At 37.9% G+C, this 22,973-nt stretch overlaps 2 protein-coding genes across 3 annotated transcripts in view; both read left to right on the top strand.

The window, feature by feature from the left end:
* The window catches only part of Eaf2 (ELL associated factor 2), a 1,192,577-nt gene that overhangs the window by 441,720 nt on the left and 727,884 nt on the right, over positions 1–22,973 (top strand). The gene's annotated exons all lie outside the window — the stretch shown is intronic.
* Stxbp5l (syntaxin binding protein 5L) overlaps positions 1–22,973 on the top strand; it is a 331,615-nt gene that overhangs the window by 158,629 nt on the left and 150,013 nt on the right. Inside the window, 1 exon segment of the mRNA XM_052158363.1 lies at positions 3,550–3,622. Coding sequence (XP_052014323.1) covers positions 3,550–3,622 — 73 coding nt within the window.

A 22,973-nucleotide genomic window follows, 5' to 3' on the forward strand; every position in this document is an offset into this window, starting at 1 on the left:
GGAGGTAAAGAACTCTGAGGAAATACCAACATGAAAGAAAGCACTAGTTTTAGTAGGGTTTGTCCAATGAATAGGTAGGTTTCAAGAGAGACTCTCAAAATGCAAACTGCAGCAAAGACATTTGTAAATGGTATTTACTTAAGGTAACTGGGTTGCTGTATCACTCATGTAATCTCACACCTGGGGAGACTGAAGCAAGAGGAGTGTTATGAGTTCAAGGCCAGCTTGAGATAGAAGGGAGCTTTAGGGTAGCTTGTGCTATAGTGTCTGAGAGACCCTGTTTCAAAATAATCAAAAACAAAACAAAATTTAAATGAAAACCACTTCAGGTTTCATGCACAGTCACAGGTTGTTTGTTTTTGTTTTTTGTTTTTATTATTTTTAATTTATTTTTCTTTCAAGTGTTACATTCCTACCACAGTTTCTCCTCCCTCTTTCTTGCCAGTCCCTTCCCCCACCCTTGGCCCCACCTCTGATCTACTCCTCCTCTATCTCCCTTTAGAAAAGGGAGGCCTCCCATGGATATCAACCAAACAAGGCCTATCAAGTTCTAGTAGAGGGAAGATGCCTAGTCTCACAGGTTTTGTTGTTGCTTTTATTTTTTAAAAAAAAGAATAGTAAGATTGAGTAGAGTTATTAGAGAGCAAAAAAATAGAAAAATATTTTACAATATTTAGTCATTATTTATCACTATTTAAATGTTTTTTGGAGTTGTGAATATGGATAACAAAGGTTAGAGGCACCTAGGAAGGGGATGTGAAAGAATCAGAAAAAAAAGTAGAAATACAGAACTAAAATCTAAAGTTAGGAAAATTCCTCCAATCAACAGCATTGAGATATATCTGAAATAGAAATTCAGTCTATTGTTGCAAAGATCGGACATTGTATGCCTTGTGATTGTAGTCCTCTGAACATCAGCAGCAATGTAAGGATGATTTATAATGATTTTAATGAAGTATAAATCTGCTAAGTCATGAATATTCTCCCACAAATGGGTTAGTAAGTCTGCTTTTCAGAAAACTGATAAAGATGATTTGTCATATTTAAGGAGAAGTGGTTTTATGATAGTCATGGTACTATGAATATATTAACTACTCAAATGTATTTTAATTATTCAAACACTGGATATATCAAAGCCTACAATATATGGCATTGCATTCTTAAGTTTCTCATAGCCTTTCCAGAGTCATTTAATGCTATTTACCTAATTACTTATTTTCTTCAGATATACATATACTTAAGTATGCATTATCTTGCTTTTCCTACAAATTACAAAAGACTCTATATACTGTCTTGTTAATGTATTTTAGTTATTATTACATATGAGGTAATAGGGATTTTTGCCTTCTTACAGCTATATAGTGATAGATGTCATTCTCAGGTTAAACCAAGTTATTAATAATTTTAATACTGCTGATACTTTTATGACATTTGATGATTTAACTAATTCTCATAAAACTCAAATGCTTTAATGTTGTTAATTGGATTATTATCTAGAATAATAACTATAATCAGAGCTTGCCAGTTCACATCTATGTTTAATTGGTCAGTCATCTCTAAGCCATTCAAAATTATGAATGAATTTTTCACCTTTTAGTGGTAGGAGCAAGGGTTAAAAGATGAGACACACCAACCTAAAAAAGGTAATATAGTTGCTATCTATTAGCTATAAATATTATCATGTGTCCTTTTCATATCATTTTTAACAGGGTAAGGTAGATATAATTGTGCCATTTCAGTGGAAAAGGAACTACAAGTCAAGGAATACTAACACTCACGACAAAATTTTTAGTAAATAATAGGCAAAGAATAGAGTTCAACATAGAGTCTTAAACAATTCTTTATTAGTTGTCACAATATAAAAAGGATTTCTGTGAAAGTGAAACTTCTGCTGATTTTTATTTGTGCAGAAACAACAATAACTTTTGACAGATGTAGCCATCTAAATATTTAATTTATCTATGACTTTAGTTCATTCATGATAGTGTCTTGGCTATTTTATCTTCTAATGATTGTTATAAACCTAGCCTATGATTTTCCTAAGGAGATCCGGAAAAAGGAAAATAAGGAGTCATGTAGAACCTTAGTGCTCTTTAGACTAAAACCCAAATTGTATTAAAGCAATGCTGAGAAACTTAAGACAACTCTAGAGATAAAATGGGAAAGTCTCAGTATGAGAGCAGTTTAGACATCAACTTGTAGCAGACTACATATTATCATATAGATAATTACCTGAACACCTGTGAATTCTAACCCTTGTTCTCATTTAGTTGAGTGTGCTTTTGTGTTTTTCTCTTATGTGAATGTGGTCTGTAAACATAAACTTAAGTAGGCACAGTAGCTTCTCCAGTCTGGAAGTAACTCTGAAGGCTATCTACCCCAGTATTTAAAATTCCCACCCAAGACTTGACTCCTGTAGAAAATAAACGCTGGGTGAAAATTGAGTTTGAAATTAGTTCTTTTCAAACTAGCCAGTAGGAATGACTGGTGTAATGAAAACGAGCTGGAAGTTAGAATTTAAAGTCCTAGGTTGAAATTACAGAGAAACTACTGGTTGGCAGCCCTATGCCTCTTTGGATGTGCTTTCTCAACACTATAGAAAAAATAACACTTGTAGCTACAGAGAGGCAGAGATCATGTATATAAAGTTTTCACGTGCACAGTTTCTTTAATCAGAGAACAGCTTTTTCACTGTGGGTTTCCCCATTAGTCCGTTATTGTAAATGGAAAACAACATTTTCTTTGACTTTTAACTCAATCACCACTCCCTGTCTTAAAAGCAAATTACATTTTACACTATTACCCTCATTTTCTCATAGCTCCTGAATTCTTATTTCTTCACTTGTTCACAGCTTGTGTACTTCCCTAGAACAAAAGCTCTGTGAGAAAGATTTATTCTTAGTCTTATTCTCCATATAGCCATTAGATTTTGAGGCAGTTTTGGGGATATAATGGAGGAAGGATAGAGAAAGGAATGAGGGAAAGCAGCTTGGATTTCAGAAACTTGAAAATGTTAGATTACCTCACAATTTGCTTTTTGTAGGCGTGTACTCCTGCACACAAGAAGTAATCTGTAAGAGAATGTTAAACCATATTGACTTGAAGAACACATCTAACTTTAAGTGGCTTACTATCACAGTGAGGTGATTGTGTATCATATCCCAGAGAAACAGAGTTAGTACAGTCTCGGTTTGTCTCCTAGTAGGCATGAATAAGATCTAAAATACTAAAATTATTACTATAATAGTCCTCATAAGGTTGAGCTGACACATCACTCTCTTTTAGTAGTCTAGGATAACTATCACTCCATGATTTTTGAAATATATTTTATTAAACATAGGGTCATTTTTCCTAGTTGCGTTAGAGATCTTAACATTATAAAATACAACATGTATTTTATTAAAGTACTCTTTGTCACTCTAGCTCATAATTTGTTTTTTTTTCATCATTTAAATAAGGTCTCTGTATGAGATAAAAGAAATGCAGTGTTGGTGGTTTAAATAAAATATGCATTATGGAAACTTTTTGATGTTTTTCTTTGTGTTGTAGAATTTCAAGAACCCTATGCTGTGGCTGTACTTCTAGAGAAAGATCTCATCGTAGTTGATCTGACACAAACCAAGTAAGTTGTTCGTAATTGCACCAGATACTCTCAAATTCTGTTCAGTGCACTACAGATGCAGGAGCACATTTTAGATATTGACAGTGGTCTTCCTAGATAATGAGTTTTCCTTACATGAAAATTGTCTTTCTAAAGTTATAGAAATGCAATTTGGTTAAATGATGAAAGTCGAGCCAAGAAAGTTTGAGTAACATGAAAATAGCCAGTCATCTTAAATGCAACATGGAAGTTTGGACACAGCATTTGAACACCCAAAACACAAGGAATCACATTATTTGCCTTTGCCTTAAGCAAAAGCAGATGCTGGACGGTGGTGGTGCACACCTTTAATCCCAGTACTTGGGAGGCAGAGACAGAAGGATTTCTGTGTTCGAGGGCCAGCCTGATCTACAGAGTGAGTTCCAGGACAGCCAGAGCTACACAGAGAAACCCTGTCTTGAAAACAAAAACAACAAAAAAAGCAAAAGCGGATGTTAGACAAATATGTACCATGTAACAGTTCTATTGACTGATGGAAAACTGATAAAAGAAAATCACACACACTGAAACTATTTTGAGGCTATCACACCAGACAGCTCTGAAGCCTGGGATTTTTAGGGACAGAAATGGACTCTACCTTTTACTCCTATTCTTGAAACGAGGGAAATATATAATAAAAAAATGAAGGAAAATTGTTTCATCCCTGAGACACAATGCCCATCAATTTCGTCTACTTTTACAGTCAATACAAAGGAGTAGAATACACCTCAGTAACAACAGCATCTTTTATGTCGTCAGGTCATGTGTATCCTCTTTACTTGCTTCTCTCTCCATATGACGCCTTCCTCTCCTTTCATGATCCCTTTCTAGTTTCATCACATGCACTTATACATACTTAAATCTAGACTCTATAAGAGAAAATATATAGTATCTCTCTAAGTTTGGCTAACTTTGCTTAATATAATGATTGCCATGTTCTTTCATTTTCTTGAAAACGCCATGATTTCATTTTTATTTAATATAATAAAATCTAATTTGTATGGGTAATGCATTTTATTTATTCATCTGTGTTACCCATTGAATTTTAGATCTATCCATTGAAACCTGGTAGAATTATCAATGGACACACAAAGTCAATGGTTCTCCTTTCCCCTAAGTCTGTCAGTAGCAAATAGTACAGTAGTGAGGAACAGAGCCTCCTGAGACCCTCCTCCAGACATACTAGACTGTTAACAGTTCCTTTCTGTGTATACTTAGTAAAGTTAGCCTTGATTGCATTGAGTTTGTGGTTGAAATATGTGTCTTACCAAGAAATGTAACTTTATAGCGTTCATATCATATCATATCATATCATATATCATATCATATATCAGCTCTCACATCCTTTTCCATTTCATTTCTATTTTCAGCATTCTATGAACTAGACACAGGATGGTATAAATGTCTTATTTAAGACTTAACTCTCAGCCATCACACGGTCTCAGGACCCTGTGTAGCTAGCTTACATCTCTAATTTACAGTTCACTGGACAGATTAAGACTGAGAGTAGTGTACAAGTATGGGTATAAACAGTATTTTAAAAAGTAGTTCGATCTATGTCAATTGCTAAACATCAGTGTTCTTTTCCCTTCTTGAGACTAGAATCTCCATAACAATAGTTATGTGACCAGATTTACAGAAATAAATGTGGATTCTTTCCTGTGGAATGGGTTTCAAATCCAATAAGAAGTTGTGTATCCCTAGAATGATAGGGCCATTATTGCACAAGTGGGATCTTCTTGCTCTCCAGGCTTGTCTTTTAGGTTGTAAAACTCATAGCTGAGTAAAACCATTGATAGCATTTATATTCTAGTAGCCCACATAGAAGCTTACTTCTATGACTACAAAAGTTACCTGTCAGGAGGAGGCTTTGAATCACTTCCAGCTTGATTATTTTCTGTGACTATTTCCAATTTCCCACTCTACTTGGCTCCTTTCTATGTTACTGGATTCTACCAGTACTCTAAATTGAATATAAAAAATTAGAGATTTGAATTAGAATCTACATATAATGGAGAATGTGTGGTGCACATATGATGGATAGTGTGTTATTTGTTTTTCTGTTCTTGGCTAACCTTACTCAGGATAAAATGTTTAGATCCACCCATTTACCTGGCTGTAACATCATTTTTTCCAGCTGAGAAAAATTCCAGTGTACCACATGTATCTAGTCATTATTGTGGACATCCTTCCCTCCTCTTCTAGCAGTTCCAAAATTTCATGTATTACATTAAGGTCTTTCCTTTAACAGAGTGAGAGTCTAGTTTCATTCTTATACATACAGACATCTAGTTTTCACAACACCATTTGTTGAAAATGTCTTTCCTCCTGTGTGTGTGTGTGTGTGTGTGTGTGTGTGTGTGTATAAATTTTACTTTACATTCAGACCTCTAACCATCTTCCCAGTTACCCCCTTCCACAATCTTCCCCTCCCCATCTCCTCTGAGAGGGTGGAGGCATGCCCTGGGTATCTCCCTACCTCACTATTAATGATAATACCTGGCACTATTAATGATACCCTGCTATGCTTATAGACAAGTCTCACTTGGCTGTCCTCTGTGATGCTCCACCCAGCAGCAGGCTCAGAGGGAGGCAGGGACCCAGAGCCAAACAGTGGGTGGAGCTTGGGGCACTATGGAAGAGTTAGGGCCCCGAAGGGAACAGGAACTCTGCAGAAACACCATGAGAGTTAACTAACCTGGACCCTTGGGACCTCAGAGACTGAAGTACCAACCAAAGAGCATAAATGGGCTGGACTTAGGCCCCTCCTGCATACATGTAGCCAATGTAGTCTTCATATGGGTCCCGAACAACTGCTATCCCAAAAGCTGTTGTCTGTCAGTAAGATATGTTCTTCTAGCTGGGCTGCCTTGTCTGGCCTCAGTGGCAGAGAATGTACATACCCCCACCCCCTGCCCCAGAGTCTTGATGTGCTTGCCCATGGAATGGGTCTGTAGTTGGGCTAGTTATTGGTTGGCCATTTCCTTAGTCTGTGATCCATCTTCTATCACTGCCTTTCTTGTAGACAGAATAAATTTGGGGTCAGAAGTTTTGAGATTTTCATGCTGTTTCACTAATCAATATATCTGGGCTTGCATGTGTGTGTGTGACACTACAACGTTCCTTAGTACTGTAATTTTGTTGTATTAACTTGAAATCAGGTATAATAATGTCTCTATTGTTTTGGCTCAGTCTCTATTCTTTTGGTTATCTAAGAGAATCTTTTATGTTTCCATATACATTTTAAGATTTTTAAATTTTCTGTGAATAATGGCATGGGGATTTTGATAGTTATTGAATGAATCTGTAGATTACTTTTGGTTGGATTACTATTTTAACAACATTGTAACAACTGATGAGTATGGGAAAGTTATCCATGTTAAATGCCTTCCTAAGTTCTTAAGTTTTAAAGTTTCTATTGTAGAAGTCCTTCACCTTTCTTTCTTTCTTGCTTGCTTTCTCTTTTTCTCTCTTTCTTCCTTCCTTCCTTCCTTCCTTCCTTCCTTCCTTCCTTCCTTCCTTCCTTCCTTCCTTCCTTCCTTCCTTCCTTCCTTCCTTCCTTCCTTTCTTTCTTTCTTTCTTTCTTTCTTTCTTTCTTTCTTTCTTTCTTTCTTTCTTTCTTTCTTTCTTTCTTTTGTTTATTTTTTAAAATGTTTTATTGTATTTTTTTTAATCTTTTTTTTACAGTCCAGACTTTATCCCCCTCCCAGTCCACCCTCTGATTCTTCCATATCCCATACCATCTCCCCCCTTCACATCTCTAAGAGGATGTCCCCCCTTAACCCCACCAGACCTCCCCACACGTTAGGGCCCCAAGGCTCTCGAAGGTTAGGCCCATCTTCTCTGACTGAGTCCATACCTAGCAGTTCTCTGCCGTATATGTGTTGGGGGTCTCATTTCATCTGGTGTATGCTGCCTGGTTGGTGGCTCGGTGTCTAAGAGATCTCAGAAGGTCAGATTAGTAGAGACTGCTGTCTTCCTATAGGGCTGCCCTCCTCCTCAGCTTCTTCCAGTTTTTCCTAATTCAAACACAGGAGTCATCAGCTTCTATCCATTGGTTGGGTGTAAATATCTGCATTTGACTCTTTCTGCTGCTTGTTGGGCAGTCATGATAGGCCCCTGCCTGCAAGTACACCATAGCATCAATAATAGTGTCAGGCCTTGAGGCCTCTCCCTGATCTGATCAAAATTTGGGCCTGTCACTGGACTTTCTTTTCCTCAGGCTCTTCTCCATTTTTGTTCTTGCAGTTTTTTTTTTTCCCGGTTTTTTCAAGACAGGGTTTCTCTATGTAGCCTGGGCTGTCCTGGAACTCATTCTGTAGACCAGGCTGGCCTCGAACTCAGAAAACCACTCTGCCTCCCAAGTGCTGGGATTAAAGGCATGCACCACCACTGCCCAGCTGCTCTTGCAATTCTTTCAGAACAATTCTGGGTCAGAGTTTCTGACTGTGGGCTAGTAACCCCATTACTCCACCTAATGCCCTGCCTTTCTGCTAGGGGTGGTCTCTACAAGTTCCCTCTCCCCACTGCAGGGCAGTTCATCTAAGGTCCCTCCCTTTCAGTCCTCCCAGGTTTCTGGTACCTTCTAGAGAGTCCCCTCACCTCCTAACTCCTGAGGTTATCTGTTTGGATTCTTTCTGCTAGCCTTCCGGGCTTCAGTCCTGTTCCTCCACCACTATTTATTTTATGTATATGAGTACACTGCCGCCATCCTTAGACATACTAGAAGAGGGCATTAAAACCCATTACAGATGGTTGTGAGCCACCATGTGGTTCCTGGGAATTGAACTCAGGGCCTCTGGAAGAGCAGTCACTGCTCTTAACCACTGAGCCATCTCTCCAGCCCCACTAACCCCTTCTTTGGAGAATTTTGTTTTGAGACGTTTATTTTGAGAAGCTATTGTGAGTGGAATAATTTCTGTGATTTCTTCCTCAGTGGGTTTCACATTTGTATATAAAAAAGGAGTGTTGGTATTTGTTTATTTTTGTATCCTGACGGTTTTTGGAAAAGTAAAAATTAGCTCTAGGAGTTTTCTGCTGAACTCTTTAGGGTATCTGATGTGTGGCATTATATTATCTAAAAGCAAGACTACTTTGAATTCTCTTCCTGTTTGTCATTATGTCCTCTTCTCTTGTCATTATGTTCTAGCCAAAACTTTGAGCACTTTATTTAACAGTAGTGGAGACAGTGAATAACCTAGTCTTCATGATTTTAATTCTACTACTTTTTCTTCATGTAAGATAATGCTAGTTATGTAATTGTCACATGTAGTTTTTAACATATAAAAGTATATTCCTGTCAACCTTATTCTCTCTAGAATGTCTCTTGTGTAGGGAATTTGAATTTAGTTAAAGGCCTCTTCTGAATCTACTAATGACTATGGAGTTTGAGTTTTAAGTTAATTTCTCTAAGTTTACTGATTTGCACATGTTGATCATCTCCTTATCTCCCAGATAAAGTCAGCTTGATAATGGTAAATGATGTTTTTCATGTGTACCTGTACTCTTTTTGCCAGTTTTTTGTTTGTTTGGTTTTGGTTTTGGTTTTGGTTTTGGGTTTGGGTTTGGGTTTGGGTTTGGGTTTGGGTTTGGGTTTGGGTTTTTTTTTTTCTTTTTCTTTTTTTTTTTTTCTTATAGAATTTTTGCATCTACTTTCTTTTTCATTGTGTCTTTATATGGCTTTGGTATTAGAGTAGTACGGGCTTCATAAAAGTAGTTTCGAAGTGTTCCTCACATTTATACTGTGTGGAATAATGGTTGTTGTAGTTCTGCTTTAACAATCTGATAAAATCATATTGGGACTCTGTCTATACTGGTGACATTTTTAGTCAGGAGTTTAATTTTTCACATTACTGTTTTAATCTCCTTTCTTGTAAGTATGTTCAAATTAGTGATCTCATCTTGGTATAACTCTCACAGTCTGTGAGTTCATTCATACTCTGTTCATGTGAGTTCCTTCATATTCTATTCATGAGTTTTTTAAAGAGTTACCATTTTGTTTGACTGAATAACACAATTCTTCTACCTTGTCTTCAAGCTTTAATTATGAATTTTGTGTTCATATGTCCATTATGTTGGTGAAGCTTTTCACTGAGTTTAATTAGATGTTCTCAAAACTTCATTTCCAGATTAATTTCAATTATGTTTTTCTTCAGTATTTATTTACTGAATACTGATTAATGGATTTAGCTGGAGGGAGGTTAGGAACTTAGTAATTCTTTATTAAATTCAGTGTTAATATCCTGAATAATCATTATTTCTTTTCTCATTTGTTTGTGGGTTTTTTTTTTTTTTTTTTTTTTTGGTCTTCAATAAGAAGTTTATTTCTGCCCTCTTTAAATTTATTCCTATATTTACTGATGTTATCTTATAATTCTTTAAATATTTTGAACACATTTAAAATTGTTCTTCAATTCTGTGTTTTCAGTTTTGTGTAAGTTGTTCTTATTGCAAACAATTACTACAGGATTGATGGTCTTTGGAGGAGATATTCTGTCTTGGTTTGTAGTAGAACCTAGGTATCTGAAATTAGATTATTAATATGTTTTTGATATGAAGTTTTAGCCTACTAGGTTGGAATCTTCAGTTGGAGTAATAGGGTGAGCAGATTGGGGTAGTTCTGAAGGGTCTTTGTAAGTTCTAAGGGGACATGACTTGTACTGAGTAACACAGCAGCTCGAGGTCCAGGGTGTAGTAATAGCCTGGGCAGTATGAGAGGATCCAAAGAGATGAGGCAGGGGTCTAGTTTTCTTGCTGGGCCTAGCTACACAGACCAAGAGCCCCAGGTAGGGTATGGAGCAGGAGAAGCTGGGGTTTGTCTATTATGGGGCCTGAGACTGGGAAACTACTATTGCCTAGAAGCCACAGTGAGATTGACTCGGGGTTCTGATGAAGAAAGTTGCAGTTTGGGGCAACCTAGGGAGGAGAAAGGACATAACACTACCTGATGGTATGGTCTGTGCAGCATACTGGGGGCAAAGCAGGCTTTTAGGCGATCTGGCTAGGAGGGAGGAGAGGGACAGTGGCAGCATCGGGGCAGAGTCCAAGGAAATTCTTGAGCAGAAGAGGATTGTCCTAGAGAAGAGAAATGACAGAAGTCATGATCAGTGTGAGGTCTCAGAGAAGGCAGGGGAGGTGTTGGGAAGCCAAGCGAGTAGCAATGAAAGTGGCCTATATAGAGACTTGCCTACTCAAGTTTGGTGGCCAAGAGAGCAGCATGGATCCATCCCATATACAAATACCAAACCTAGACACTATTTTTTATTAATATTTTTATTTTCTATATTCTTTATTTACATTCCAAATGATTTCCCCTTTCCTGGATCCCCCCTCCCCATATGTCCCATAAACCTTCTTTTCTCCATCCATTCTCCTATTACCTCCCTCCTTTTCTTCTCTGTCCTTATATTCCCCTCCAATGCTAGATCAATCCTTTCCAGGATCAGGACCTTCTCCATACTTCTTCATGGGAGTCATTTGTTATGAGATTTGTGCCTTGGGTATTCAGGGCTTCTGGGCTAATTAATATCCACTTATCAGAGATTGCATTCCATGTGTATTCTTTTGTGACTGGGTTACCTCGCTTAGGATGATATTTTCCAGATCAAACCATTTGCCTAAAAATTTTGTGAATTTATTGTTTCTAATTGCTGAGTAGTATTCCATTGTGTAAATATACCACATTTTCTGTATCCATTCCTCCTTTGAGGGACATCTGGGTTCTTTCCAGCTTCTGGCTATTATAAATAAGGCTGCTATGAACATAATGTGTCTTTATTGCATGCCAGGGAATCCTTTGGGTATATGCCCAGGAGAGGTATAGCAGGGTCCTCCGGAAGTGTCATGTCCATTTTTCTGAGAAACCGCCAGACTGATTTCCAAAGTGGTTGTACCATCTTACAGCCCCACCAGCAGTGGAGGAGTGTTCCTCTTTCTCCACATCCTCGCCAACACCTGCTGTCTCCTCAGTTTTTGACCTTAGCCATTCTGACTGGTGTAAGGTGAAATCTCAGGTTTGTTTTGATTTGCATTTCCCTAATGACTAATGATGTTGAGCACTTCTTAAGGTGCCTCTCGGCCATCCGAATTTCTTCAGGTGAAAATTCTTTGTTTAGATCTGTACCCCATTTTTAATAGGGTTATTTGGTTCCCTGGGGTCCAACTTCTTGAGTTCTTTGTATGTATTGGATACTATCCTTCTATCAGATGTAGGGTTGGTGAATATCCTTTCCCAATTTGATAAACCCAGACACTATTAAGGATGCCAAGAAGTGCTTGCTGACAGGAGCCTGATATAGCTGTCTCCTGAGAGGCTTTCCCAGAGTCTGACAAGTACAGAGGCAGGTACTTGGATGCTCACTGCCAACCATTGGACTGAGCATGGGGTCTCCTATTGGGAAGTTAGAGAAAGGACTGAAGGAGCTGAAGGGGTTTGCAACCCCATAGGAAGAATAATATCAACCAGTCAGATCCCCCAGAGCTCCGAGGGACTAAAACATTAACTAAAGGGCACAAATGGAGGGACCCATGACTCCAGCAGCATATGTAGCAGAGGATGGCATTGCCTGGCATCAATAGGCAGCCCTTGAGCCTGTGAAGGCTTGATTTCCCAGTGTAGGGGAATGCCAGGGCGGTGGGGTGAGAGTGGGTGGGAGGGAAGGGGAGCATTCTCATAGAAGCAGGGGGAGGAGGGGTGGGGGAAAGGGGTTCTGAGGGGAAACTGAGAAAGGGGATAATATTTGAAATGTAAACATATAATATATCCAATAGAAAAGAACCTAGCTAGTGGCAGGAGTACCTGGGAGTGGACCATAGGGAGTTGGTTGATTTAGGGTGAGGAAGGTGAGTTTACCCGGAGGCATGAATGGCAGTGGAGTCCTGAGGAAAGGTAAGCTGGTAGCTGGGAAGCCTCAGGAAGGAGAGAGTGACCTACATAGCACTGAGGTCAGACAATCAAGGAGGGGAGCTGCAGAGTGTACAGAGGAAAACTGAGAAAGGCCAACCTAGAGGCATAGTCAAGGCAGGTCAGTGCAGAGGCAGGTAGAATTGGGTAACTTAGGAACAAGTGAGCCAAGGGCCTAGCTACTAGCACACTAGCCTACAGGTCTCTGAAAGGTGGAGGGTGCCTGCTTGGCCTAGGCAGAAAGACTACTCAGGGCATTTTTTTAAAAAATTAGTTGTGGTTGCAATTGTTGCCTCCCTCTAGTTCTTTCTTGGTACTTTTGTTCTTGATATATTTTTGCCTCTTAATTTTGTACTTTACCAATTTACTCAAAGTTTTTATCATACCTAACAGTTTTCTGATGGAATACTTATGATCTTTTATGCCTAGAATTATAGCATCTGCAAATAAGGATGCCTGGCCTTTTCTGTTTGTGTCCAGACTTCTTTCTCTTTTGTTCTGGGTCTGCATAAGACATCAAGCACTGTATTGACTAAGAGTGGAAAGGGGAGACACACTTGTCTCATTTTTGATGTCAGTGGAAATGATTTATATTTTTCACCCGTTAGATGATGTCAACTATAAATTTTTCAATTACAGCTCTTATTATGTTGAGATTGAGTCCTTCTATTTCCTATCTCTTCAGGGCTTTTATCACAAAGAATTGTATTTCACCAAAAGCCTTTTCTATACCAATTGCAATAGTCATTTGATTTTTATCCTTGAGTATATCTATTGATATATACATTTATTGAGCTTGTATGTTTAAGCATCATTTCATCTGTAGAGTGATTCTAGCTTGATTACAATGAATGATCTTTTTGATGTGTATTTGAATTCAGTTTATAGGTATTTTCAATGAAAATTTTTGTATCTATGTTTATTAGGGAGTTTGATACATATTTGTGCCTTTATCTGGTTTTTATATCAGTGGCTTCATAGATTTTTTAGTGAAGGCTTTGGGGTGTTTTGTGTGTAGAATCCTGTCTTTTCAAAGAAGGAGTACTTTATTTTTGTTGTGTCCTTGTCTAGTTTTGGTATCCAGGTAATAAAGTCTTTGTACAGCGAGTTTGGTGATGTTTCTTTCCTTTTAATTTTATGGAACAGTTTGAAAAGTATTGATGGTAGCAGTTTCTGAAGGATTTGGAAGAATTTGGTAGTAAATGTATCTGTTTCTATGCTTTTTTATAGAAAGGGTATTACTGTATTGACCTCATTATAGGTCTTATTATTTATATCTTACAGATTTAATTTCGGTAGGTTGTATGTATTTCTAGGAATTTATTACATTTCTTCTAGATTTTCCTTTTTAAACATGTTATTAAAGTATTCCCTAATATCTGATGATCTAATGTCTATTGTAACCAAATCTCTTTCATCTATTAGTTTACATCTTTCTTTATCTCTTTTTATTTCTTTCATTTGTTCTTTCTTTTGTTACTTCTTTCTTTCTTTTAAATTTATTTTTTGGTTGATTTGACTAATACTTTGTCAATCCTTTTTACATTTCAAAAAGGCAGTATTTTGTTTGATCCTATGTATTTTTTATTTTAGTTTCCATTTTGTTAATTTCTGATCATTATTATTTCTTGCCAATAACTTTCAGTTAAACTTGTTCTCATACTTCTAAGTCCTTGAAGTACATCATTAGATTATTTATTTGATATCACTCTGATTTGTTAATGTAAATATTTACAGCCATACAATTTTCTCTTGGCACTACAATTTTCACTTTGACCCAGAGATTCAGATGTGTGGTGCTATCATTTGGATAATAGTGACTTAGTAATTTCCTTCCTAACTTCATTGATTTCCTGGTCATTGAAGGGTGCCTTCTTTGGCCTCTGAGTATTTCTATAGTTGCTTTTGTTTCACTTAGTTTTTGGTTTATAGTTTCATTCCACTATCTTTTGATAAAATATGCAGAATTGATGATTTGTTTCAGGTAATTTATATTTTGAAAGCTTGTTTTGTGGCCTACACCATGATTTATTTTTATTTAAGGTATAGTTTGACTCTGATGTTTCTTTGTTAATTTGTAGTTAAGATAACCTATTTAAAGATGAGAGTAGAGTGTTGAATTCCCCCATTCTCTTCCACTAGAAGGTTCTGATGGAACCTATCTGACCTCTACTTTCCTTTAGGGTTTATTAAATGTGAGCCTCAACATTTGTGCATACACATTTATAATTTGTATTTGACTTAATGAACTATTCACCTTGTTAATGTGCAGTGATCTTCTTTATCTCTTTGATGAACGTTGGTGAGGGGAGCTCCTATGTCAGCTAATAGAATAGTTACAGCAGATGGTTTAAAGATTTTTACTTAATAGATTGATTTCCATTGTTTAACTTTAGGTCTGTGGTTGTCTTTACTAATGAAGTGTGTTTCTTGGAGACAATAGATAACTAAAGAAATACTGGTTTTTAATCTTGTCAACTACTCTCTTTTTCAATTAATATTAATTATTTGAAGCCATTTATATTTGAAGGTTTATTGAGAGAAATAAATTTTCATGGTTTGTGCTTATCTTTAAATGTCCTCATTTTTCTTTGTATTTTTAAAGGGTAGTTTTGCTGTATATAGCCATCCTGTTTTTAGTCATTCACTTTTAGGGCTTGAAATATATCATTGTATGCTTTCCTGAATTTTAGGATTGCTGATGAGATATCTGATGGTATTCTGATGTGTTTGCCTCCATAGGTGAGTTGGTAGTTTTTCGTTAAGCTTTTTACAGTGTTTCTATGCTTTTATTATTGATTTCTTTCTTTTTTTAAATTAGGTATATTCTTTATTTACATTTCAAATGTTGGCCCCTTTACTGGTTCCTCCCTCCCCCAAAAATCCCATAAGCTGTTTTCCCCTCCCCAATCAACTCTCCCCTACTTCCCTGTCCTGGTATTTCTCTACGCTACAACATCAAGTCTTTCCAGGACCAAGGGCCTCTCCTCCCTTTGGTGTCTAACAAGACCATGCTCTGCTGCCAATGTATCTGGAGACATGGGTAACTCCATGTGTACTCTTTGGTTGATGGTTTTGTCCTTGGGAGCTCTGGGAATACTGGGTGACTCATATTTTTGTTCCTTCTGTGACACTGCAAACCCCTTCAGCTCCTGGGGACCCTGTGCTCAGTACAATGGCTGGCTGAAAGTGTCCCCATCTGTATTTGTTATGCACTAGGAGAGCCTCCCAGGTTCAGCTCTGGTCAGCCAGCACTTGTGGGCATCCACAATAGTGTCTGGGTTTTATAACTGTATATAGGATGCATCCCTGGGAGGGGGGTTAGTTTTTGGATGGTCTTTCCCTCAGACTCTGCTTAACCTTTTGTCCTTGTATCTCCTTATGTCTTGGAGATGCTTTTTACTTGTCATGTCTATTTTAAGTTCTAAATTTCTCTTGTGTTTGGATATAATTTTGTTCTCTACATTTGGGGTATTTTTCCTTTAAATTTATTGAATTGATTATTCATACCTTTAGCTTTTATCTCATCTCTTTCTGCCCAATGAATTCTCAGTTTTGGTTTCTTGAGTGTATCTCAGAAATCTTGGATGTATAGGTTTGCTCATTTTTTCTTTAGATATGCCTAGGTAGACATATATAAATATCTTGGTCAAAGAACTATAGTCAACTGAAGACATAAGGTGGGAGGCAGGGGGAAGTTAGTCTCCCCTAGAGATAAGCTCTTTAATTGGTTACCCAATACTGAGTGGTCAACTCTGAAGTCATATAGATATATGTAACCACTAGATGAACTCACCAGGTTTTATATCTATATCTATGTATATATCTATATCTATGTCTATATGTCTATTCTATCACTATATCTCTATCTATCTCTATCTATCTGGCAAAGAATCTGAGAGAAAGCAAGAGAAAGGGACATGGGAGGTGTTAGAGGGAGAAATGGGAAGGGAGAAGTGGTGTAATTATACTTTAAATTTTCAGAAAAGTAAATACATTGTTGTGAGATTGTCCTCTTTCACCAGGAACAATTTTTCTTTCTTTCTTTCTTTTTTTTTTTTGATTTTTTTTATTCAATATAATTTATTTACATTTCAAATGATTTCCCCTTTTCTAGCCCCCCACTCCCCAAAAGTCCCGTAAGCCCCCTTCTCTTCCCCTGTCCTCCCATCCACCCCTTCCCACTTCCCCGTTCTGGTTTTGCCGAATACTGTTTCACTGAGTCTTTCCAGAACCAGGGGCCACTCCTCCTTTCTTCTTGTACCTCATTTGATGTGTGGATTATGTTTTGGGTATTCCAGTTTTCTAGGTTAATAACCACTTATTAGTGAGTGCATACCATGATTCACCTTTTGAGTCTGGGTTACCTCACTTAGTATGATGTTCTCTAGCTCCATCCATTTGCCTAAGAATTTCATGAATTCATTGTTTCTAATGGCTGAATAGTACTCCATTGTGTAGATATACCACATTTTTTGCATCCACTCTTCTGTTGAGGGATGCCTGGGTTCTTTCCAGCATCTGGCAATTATAAATAGGGCTGCTATGAACATAATAGAGCATGTATCCTTATTACATGGTGGGGAATCCTCTGGGTATATGCCCAGGAGTGGTATAGCAGGATCTTCTGGAAGTGAGGTGCCCAGTTTTCGGAGGAACCGCCCAGCAACCAACAAATTGGGAAAAGATCTTCACCAATCCTACATCAGATAGAGGGCTAATATCCAATATATATAAAGAACTCAAGAAGTTAGACTCCAGAAAACCAAACAACCCTATTAAAAATGGGGTACAGAGTTAAACAAGGAATTCTCACCTGAAGAAATTCGGATGGCGGAGAAGCATCTTAAAAAATGCTCAAGTTCATTAATCATTAGGGAAATGCAAATCAAAACAACCCTAAGATTTCATCTTACACCAGTCAGAATGGCTAAGATTAAAAATTCAGGAGACAGCAGGTGTTGGAGAGGGTGTGGAGAAACAGGAACACTCCTCCACTGCTGGTGGGGTTGCAAATTGGTACAACCACTCTTTCTTTCTTTTTAATAATTTAGTCTTTGAAAGCTTTTGCAAATTATAATCTGCTCATACTCACTTTTCACCTTACCTTATTATCCTTTTACCCCCATCAATCTATTTTCTCTTCCTCCCACCAGGTCTAGACCCTACTTCCATATGTTTTTGTTTTGCTTTGTGGTCCACTGAGTTTAACCAGGGCTACTCCCATGCACTGGGTTGTGGATCTACCTGCTGGAACTTAAATAACTCATCAATGGCTACATCGCTGAATATTTCTTCTTCTTCATGAATGCTTGACCTTCATTAACTCTCCTAGGTGGGATGGTGCCCCATAAGTGTCTTCACTTTTATGATTGAATGTTTACTGGCTTTTACAGGCCCTAGGCAGGCAACTCCAGGTGCTGTGAGTTTGTGAGTGCCACTGTCATGTTATGCTTATAAGGCAATGTTTCACACACCACCTTCATCTATCTGTTCCTTTATTTCCACTCACTTTTCTGCCATGTTCTCTAAGCCTTGGAATGGGTTTAATTCTTAGCACTCAGCTTATTATTACCAAATTGTTATTAGCACATTGCCCAGCCAAGAGTGTCTGAATTAATCACTACTTAGTGCAAAGTGAAGCTTCTGTAATCAAGGCTGAGGACAAACATAGTCTATTGGTACAAAAAATTATTTAAGAGTCACTTTTACAACATGTCTGTTTACTAAAACAATGGTAATAGGTTCATCCACAAAGTCCATGACTCTTCAACCTCAGACCTTTGACCAGGTATGCGGTACTGATCACAAACTCCTTTCTGTTGAGATCTAGTTGGATATCAATTGCTTAATTCCACAGCAGTAGTGCCATTATTTTATAAGTAAGATAATGCCCGATAAGTTAGTATTGTGGCATACAAGATTGTTGTTAACTTTGTTCCCCAGCTGCTGGCATGGCGATCTCCAGAACTGTGGAAGCTATCCAGCAAGGAGGAAGCTTCCAGCACATTATATTGTGTTTCTCTATATTCTAAAGAATGTGAGTCTTCAGCAATATGATCTTACTATCTATTTCCAGTGGGTAGGCAATGGAAATTCCCATAATCTGTATAATTTGGGGGACTTCTAGGGACTTCTTGGCCTAATTCTGAGGTAGGAAGCTCACACTTGAAACCAGGATTTTCATTTTAAAAACTATGCATTCTGCAGTTTTTAACACTATTGCTCTGTAGTATTGCTTGAGGTCAGGGATACTGATTCCTTGGTATTGATACAGTGACAGGCAGGTGGATCAATGGAATAGGATTGAAGATCCAGAAATGAACCCACACACCCATGGCCACTTAATCCTCTACAAAGGAGCTGAAAACATCCAGTGGATAAAAGATAGCCTTTTCAACAAATGGTGCTGGTTCAACTGGAAGTCAGCATGCAGAAGAATGCAAATTGATCCATCCTTATCTCCTTGTACTAAGCTCAACTCCAAATGGATCAAGGACCTCCACATAAAGCCAGACACTCTGAAGCTAATAGAAAAGAAACTGGGGAAGACCCTTGAGGACATCGGTACAGGGGAAAAGTTCCTGAACAGAACACCCATAGCGTATGCTCTAAGATCAAGAATTGACAAATGGGACCTCATAAAATTACAAAGTTTCTGTAAGGCAAAGGACACCATCAAAAGGACAAATCTGCAATCAACAAATTGGGAAAAGATCTTCACCAACCCTACATCAGATAGAGGGCTAATATCCAATATATTCAAAGAACTCAAGAAGTTAGACCCCAGAAAGCCAAATAACCCTATTTAAAAATGGGGTACAGAGCTAAACAAAGAATTTTCACTCGAAGAACTTCGGATGGCGAAGAAGCATCTTTAAAAATGCTCAACTTCATTAGTCATTAGGAAATGCAAATCAAAACAACCCTGAGATTTCACCTTACACCAGTCAGAATGGGTAAGATTAAAAATTCAGGAGACAGCAGGTGTTGGCGAGGATGTGGAGAAAGAGGAACACTCCTCCACTGCTGGTAGGGTTGCAAATTGGTACACCCATTCTGGAAATCAGTCTGGCGGTTCCTCAGAAAACTGGGCAAGTCACTTCCGGAGGATCCTGCTATACCACTCCTGGGCATATACCCAGAGGATTCCCCAGCAGGTAATAAGGATATGTGCTCCACTATGTTCATTGCAGCCCTATTTACAATATCCAGAACCTGGAAAGGACCCTGGTATCCCTCAATGGAAGAATGGATGCAAAAAATGTGGTATATATACACAATGGAGTACTATTCAGTCATTAGATACAATGAATTCATGAAATTCTTAGACAAATGGATGGAGCTGGAGAACATCATACTAAGTGAGGTAACCAAGTCTCAAAAGATTAATCATGGCATGCACTCACTAATAAGTGAATATTAGCCGAGAAAATTGGAATACCCAAAACACTATCAAATGATGTACAAGAAGAACAGAGGATTGACCCCCTGGTTCTAGAAAGACTCAGTGTAGCAGTACAGGGAAAAACCAGAACAGGGAAGTGGGAAGGGGTAGATGGGAGAACTGGGGGAGGGAAGAGGGCTTATGGGACTTTCGGGGAGTGGGGGGGGGCAGAAAAAGGGTAAATCATTTGAAATGTAAATAAAAAAAATCGAATTAAAAAAACTATGCATTCTTGAATCAGCATTCTTTATCCATGGGTAGCAGTACCTCTATTTAAAGTCTTTTTAAGGTATATTTTTAATTAGTTCATTATAAAGCAGCAGTTTTCATGTGGTTTCTTCATACTTCCTTAGTTTCAGTTAACTTTCCTTTTGCATTTCATCTTTGTCTTTATTCTTCTTTATTATCCCTGTTTAAGCCTTGCTATCTAAAGAATTCCTTCTCTCTGTTTTCATAGTACACATGTTCTACCATACCCACTGAATTTAACCATAGCCATCTGCATGAGTGTGGAAATGAAACTTTCTACTGGAAACGAATTTGCCAGTGGCTACACCACAAAGATAATGATCCTTCTTTCCCCAGTACCCATCACCAACCAATAATTCCCATGGAAAAAGGGTCTGACTCAAACAATGACATAATGTTGACAGGCTCTAATGCAAGCTCAGTTCAGGCCCCCACAGCTCCTATGTGTTTGTGACTGCAAAGTCAGTGTCCTACCCAGAAAACAACATTTCACTGTCCTTCTCCTTCCCACCTGTCCCCTACATTGTTTCAGCTCTTATTTATGTATATTATGGCTTTAACATCTGTAATGACTCAGTCCTTACCAGTCACTTGTTATCAGCACCAGGAGTCTCTGCATTCACCATCATTCACTAAGAAACATCTCTAAGTCTAACACAGCATTCGTTCTGATCCTTCTGTTTGCTGTTTTATTAATTTATGTTTTCCAGTAATACTTAGAAGGAAATCAGTTTTTTGACTACAAAAAATTGATATTTGACTACAATCCTAGTGCTATCTTGTAGCACTTTATTACTTGACTTATGTCTCCAAAAAGATTCAGAAACAGAGGCACAAGGATCCCATTAGGGAAAAAGCAATTTATAGTTTTGTGTAGAGCTAATAGTCTTAACAATTAAGAAGTACAAGGAGAAATCACTTGAGAAATAGGATTGAGGAGAATAAGGTACAAATTAAATAGAAAGTATAAGGGTTAGAAGCATAATAAATGATAGAGAAAATATTACACTATGGATTCATAAAAGGAATGGACATTAGTAGAATCCTATTCATGAAAAATTCAAGTTAAAACCCAAAGCACTCAACAACTGAAGTAAAAGTGTAACTCTGGTATCTTCTGTAATGAACTCTGGGTAAAGGGAGGACTTCTAGTCCTGGTTATTACAATGTTAGACTAGCGTGCCCTCTCCAGTGTGCCTGTCTGCCTTCTCTAGGAATCTCACAGTCTGACACCCTATTCTTGCCCCCTACACGGTGGTTTTTGGTATGCTAAGGATCATACTTTCTATGTGGAGTATGTGGTGGTTTTTGCTCTAAGAGCTATGGAAGGTGGGGGCCCACTTGCATTTAGCCTTTGTTTTCTTCTCACCCAGATAGCTCTTGGGTTTAAATAATGCACCACAGTCCTCAGCTGAGATTGTGTGTGTACCATGTTCAGTATACATCTCATGTTTCTACACTGTTGCTCACCCAGGCTGTTATGAATTTAGTACCTTCTATACCTTCTATAGGCTGGTTACTCTAGATAACATATGGGAAATTGCATGTTCAGCCCCTGTATTGAACTTCTGTTGAAATCTCCATGGCCTCCTTGGGCCATATTTCTGCCCATCTTATCCTCATTTCCTGGTCCTGTCTCTTTAGCCTGCGTATTCTTTCTCTATTTGGCATTCCTATAGCACCTGTCCTCAAGAGGGGATAGGACCTCTTTGATGATTACTAATGATCTTGGACCCCAACAGGCAACAGGTACCAGTTAATGTCCACCTTTGTCTACTGCACAGAGTTTTTGGATTTCACTTCAATTTATGTTTTTTTTTTCTCTGCATCCATCTTCTTTTCCTCACATTGCACATGTCCTTCATGTGTTTCTGATATTTTCCTGAACTTTGTCTCTTAGGAGTCTATTATTTTATTTTTAAGATGTATTTTTTTTATTTTCAATTATGTGTGGGTATGTGTGTCTGCATGTGGTATATGCATGTGAGTGCAGGTGCTCAGGGTTGTGAAGCTGCCTGATATGTGTGGTGGGAACTGCACTCTGATCTTCTGCAATAACAGCAAGTGATCTTAAGTGCTGAGCTCTCTCTCTAGCCCCACTCTATTCTTTTAGTAATCCTGATTTTGACCATACAGAGACAGTTGTTCTATTCCACCATTGTTCCCTGAATTATTCTTTCTTTGAGAAATCACAGTCTATTTTTATTAAAATGTACTTTTAGCATTGGTATTCAACTATGTCATATATTTTGTTTCTTCATACCTTATCTAGTTATCTAATGATTTCTAATGACCACTAGATGTTTCACATTCAATTTATTTAGTTTATATACACACTAAAATTTTTATTGTGGCAAAATACGTGTAACACAGATTTCTATTTTATACATTTACTCTTACAGTGTGTGCGTGTGTGCGTGTACATGTTATATATGGTGCATGCATGTGAGTGTATATGTTCATGCATCCATGTACATGTATGTAAAGGACAAGGAAGGGAAGGTCCTTGAAAATCCTCTTCTATCCCTCTTCTTCTAGCTGAGACTATTCAGTGAATGGAAGCATGCTGCTTTTAGGCTAGTTACCAGCCGGTCCAGAGACTAACTTATATCTACCTATCAGTTGCTGTGTTAATAGGCAGCCTATAGATTTATAAAAAGCTGGGAATTTGAACTCAGGTCTTACTGCTTTTAGAGAAATGTCCTCTTACTGAATTATATCACCAGCTCTGTTCT

This window comes from Apodemus sylvaticus, chromosome 15 (genome assembly GCF_947179515.1).
Source record: "Apodemus sylvaticus chromosome 15, mApoSyl1.1, whole genome shotgun sequence".
Classification (NCBI taxonomy): Eukaryota; Metazoa; Chordata; class Mammalia; order Rodentia; family Muridae; genus Apodemus; species Apodemus sylvaticus.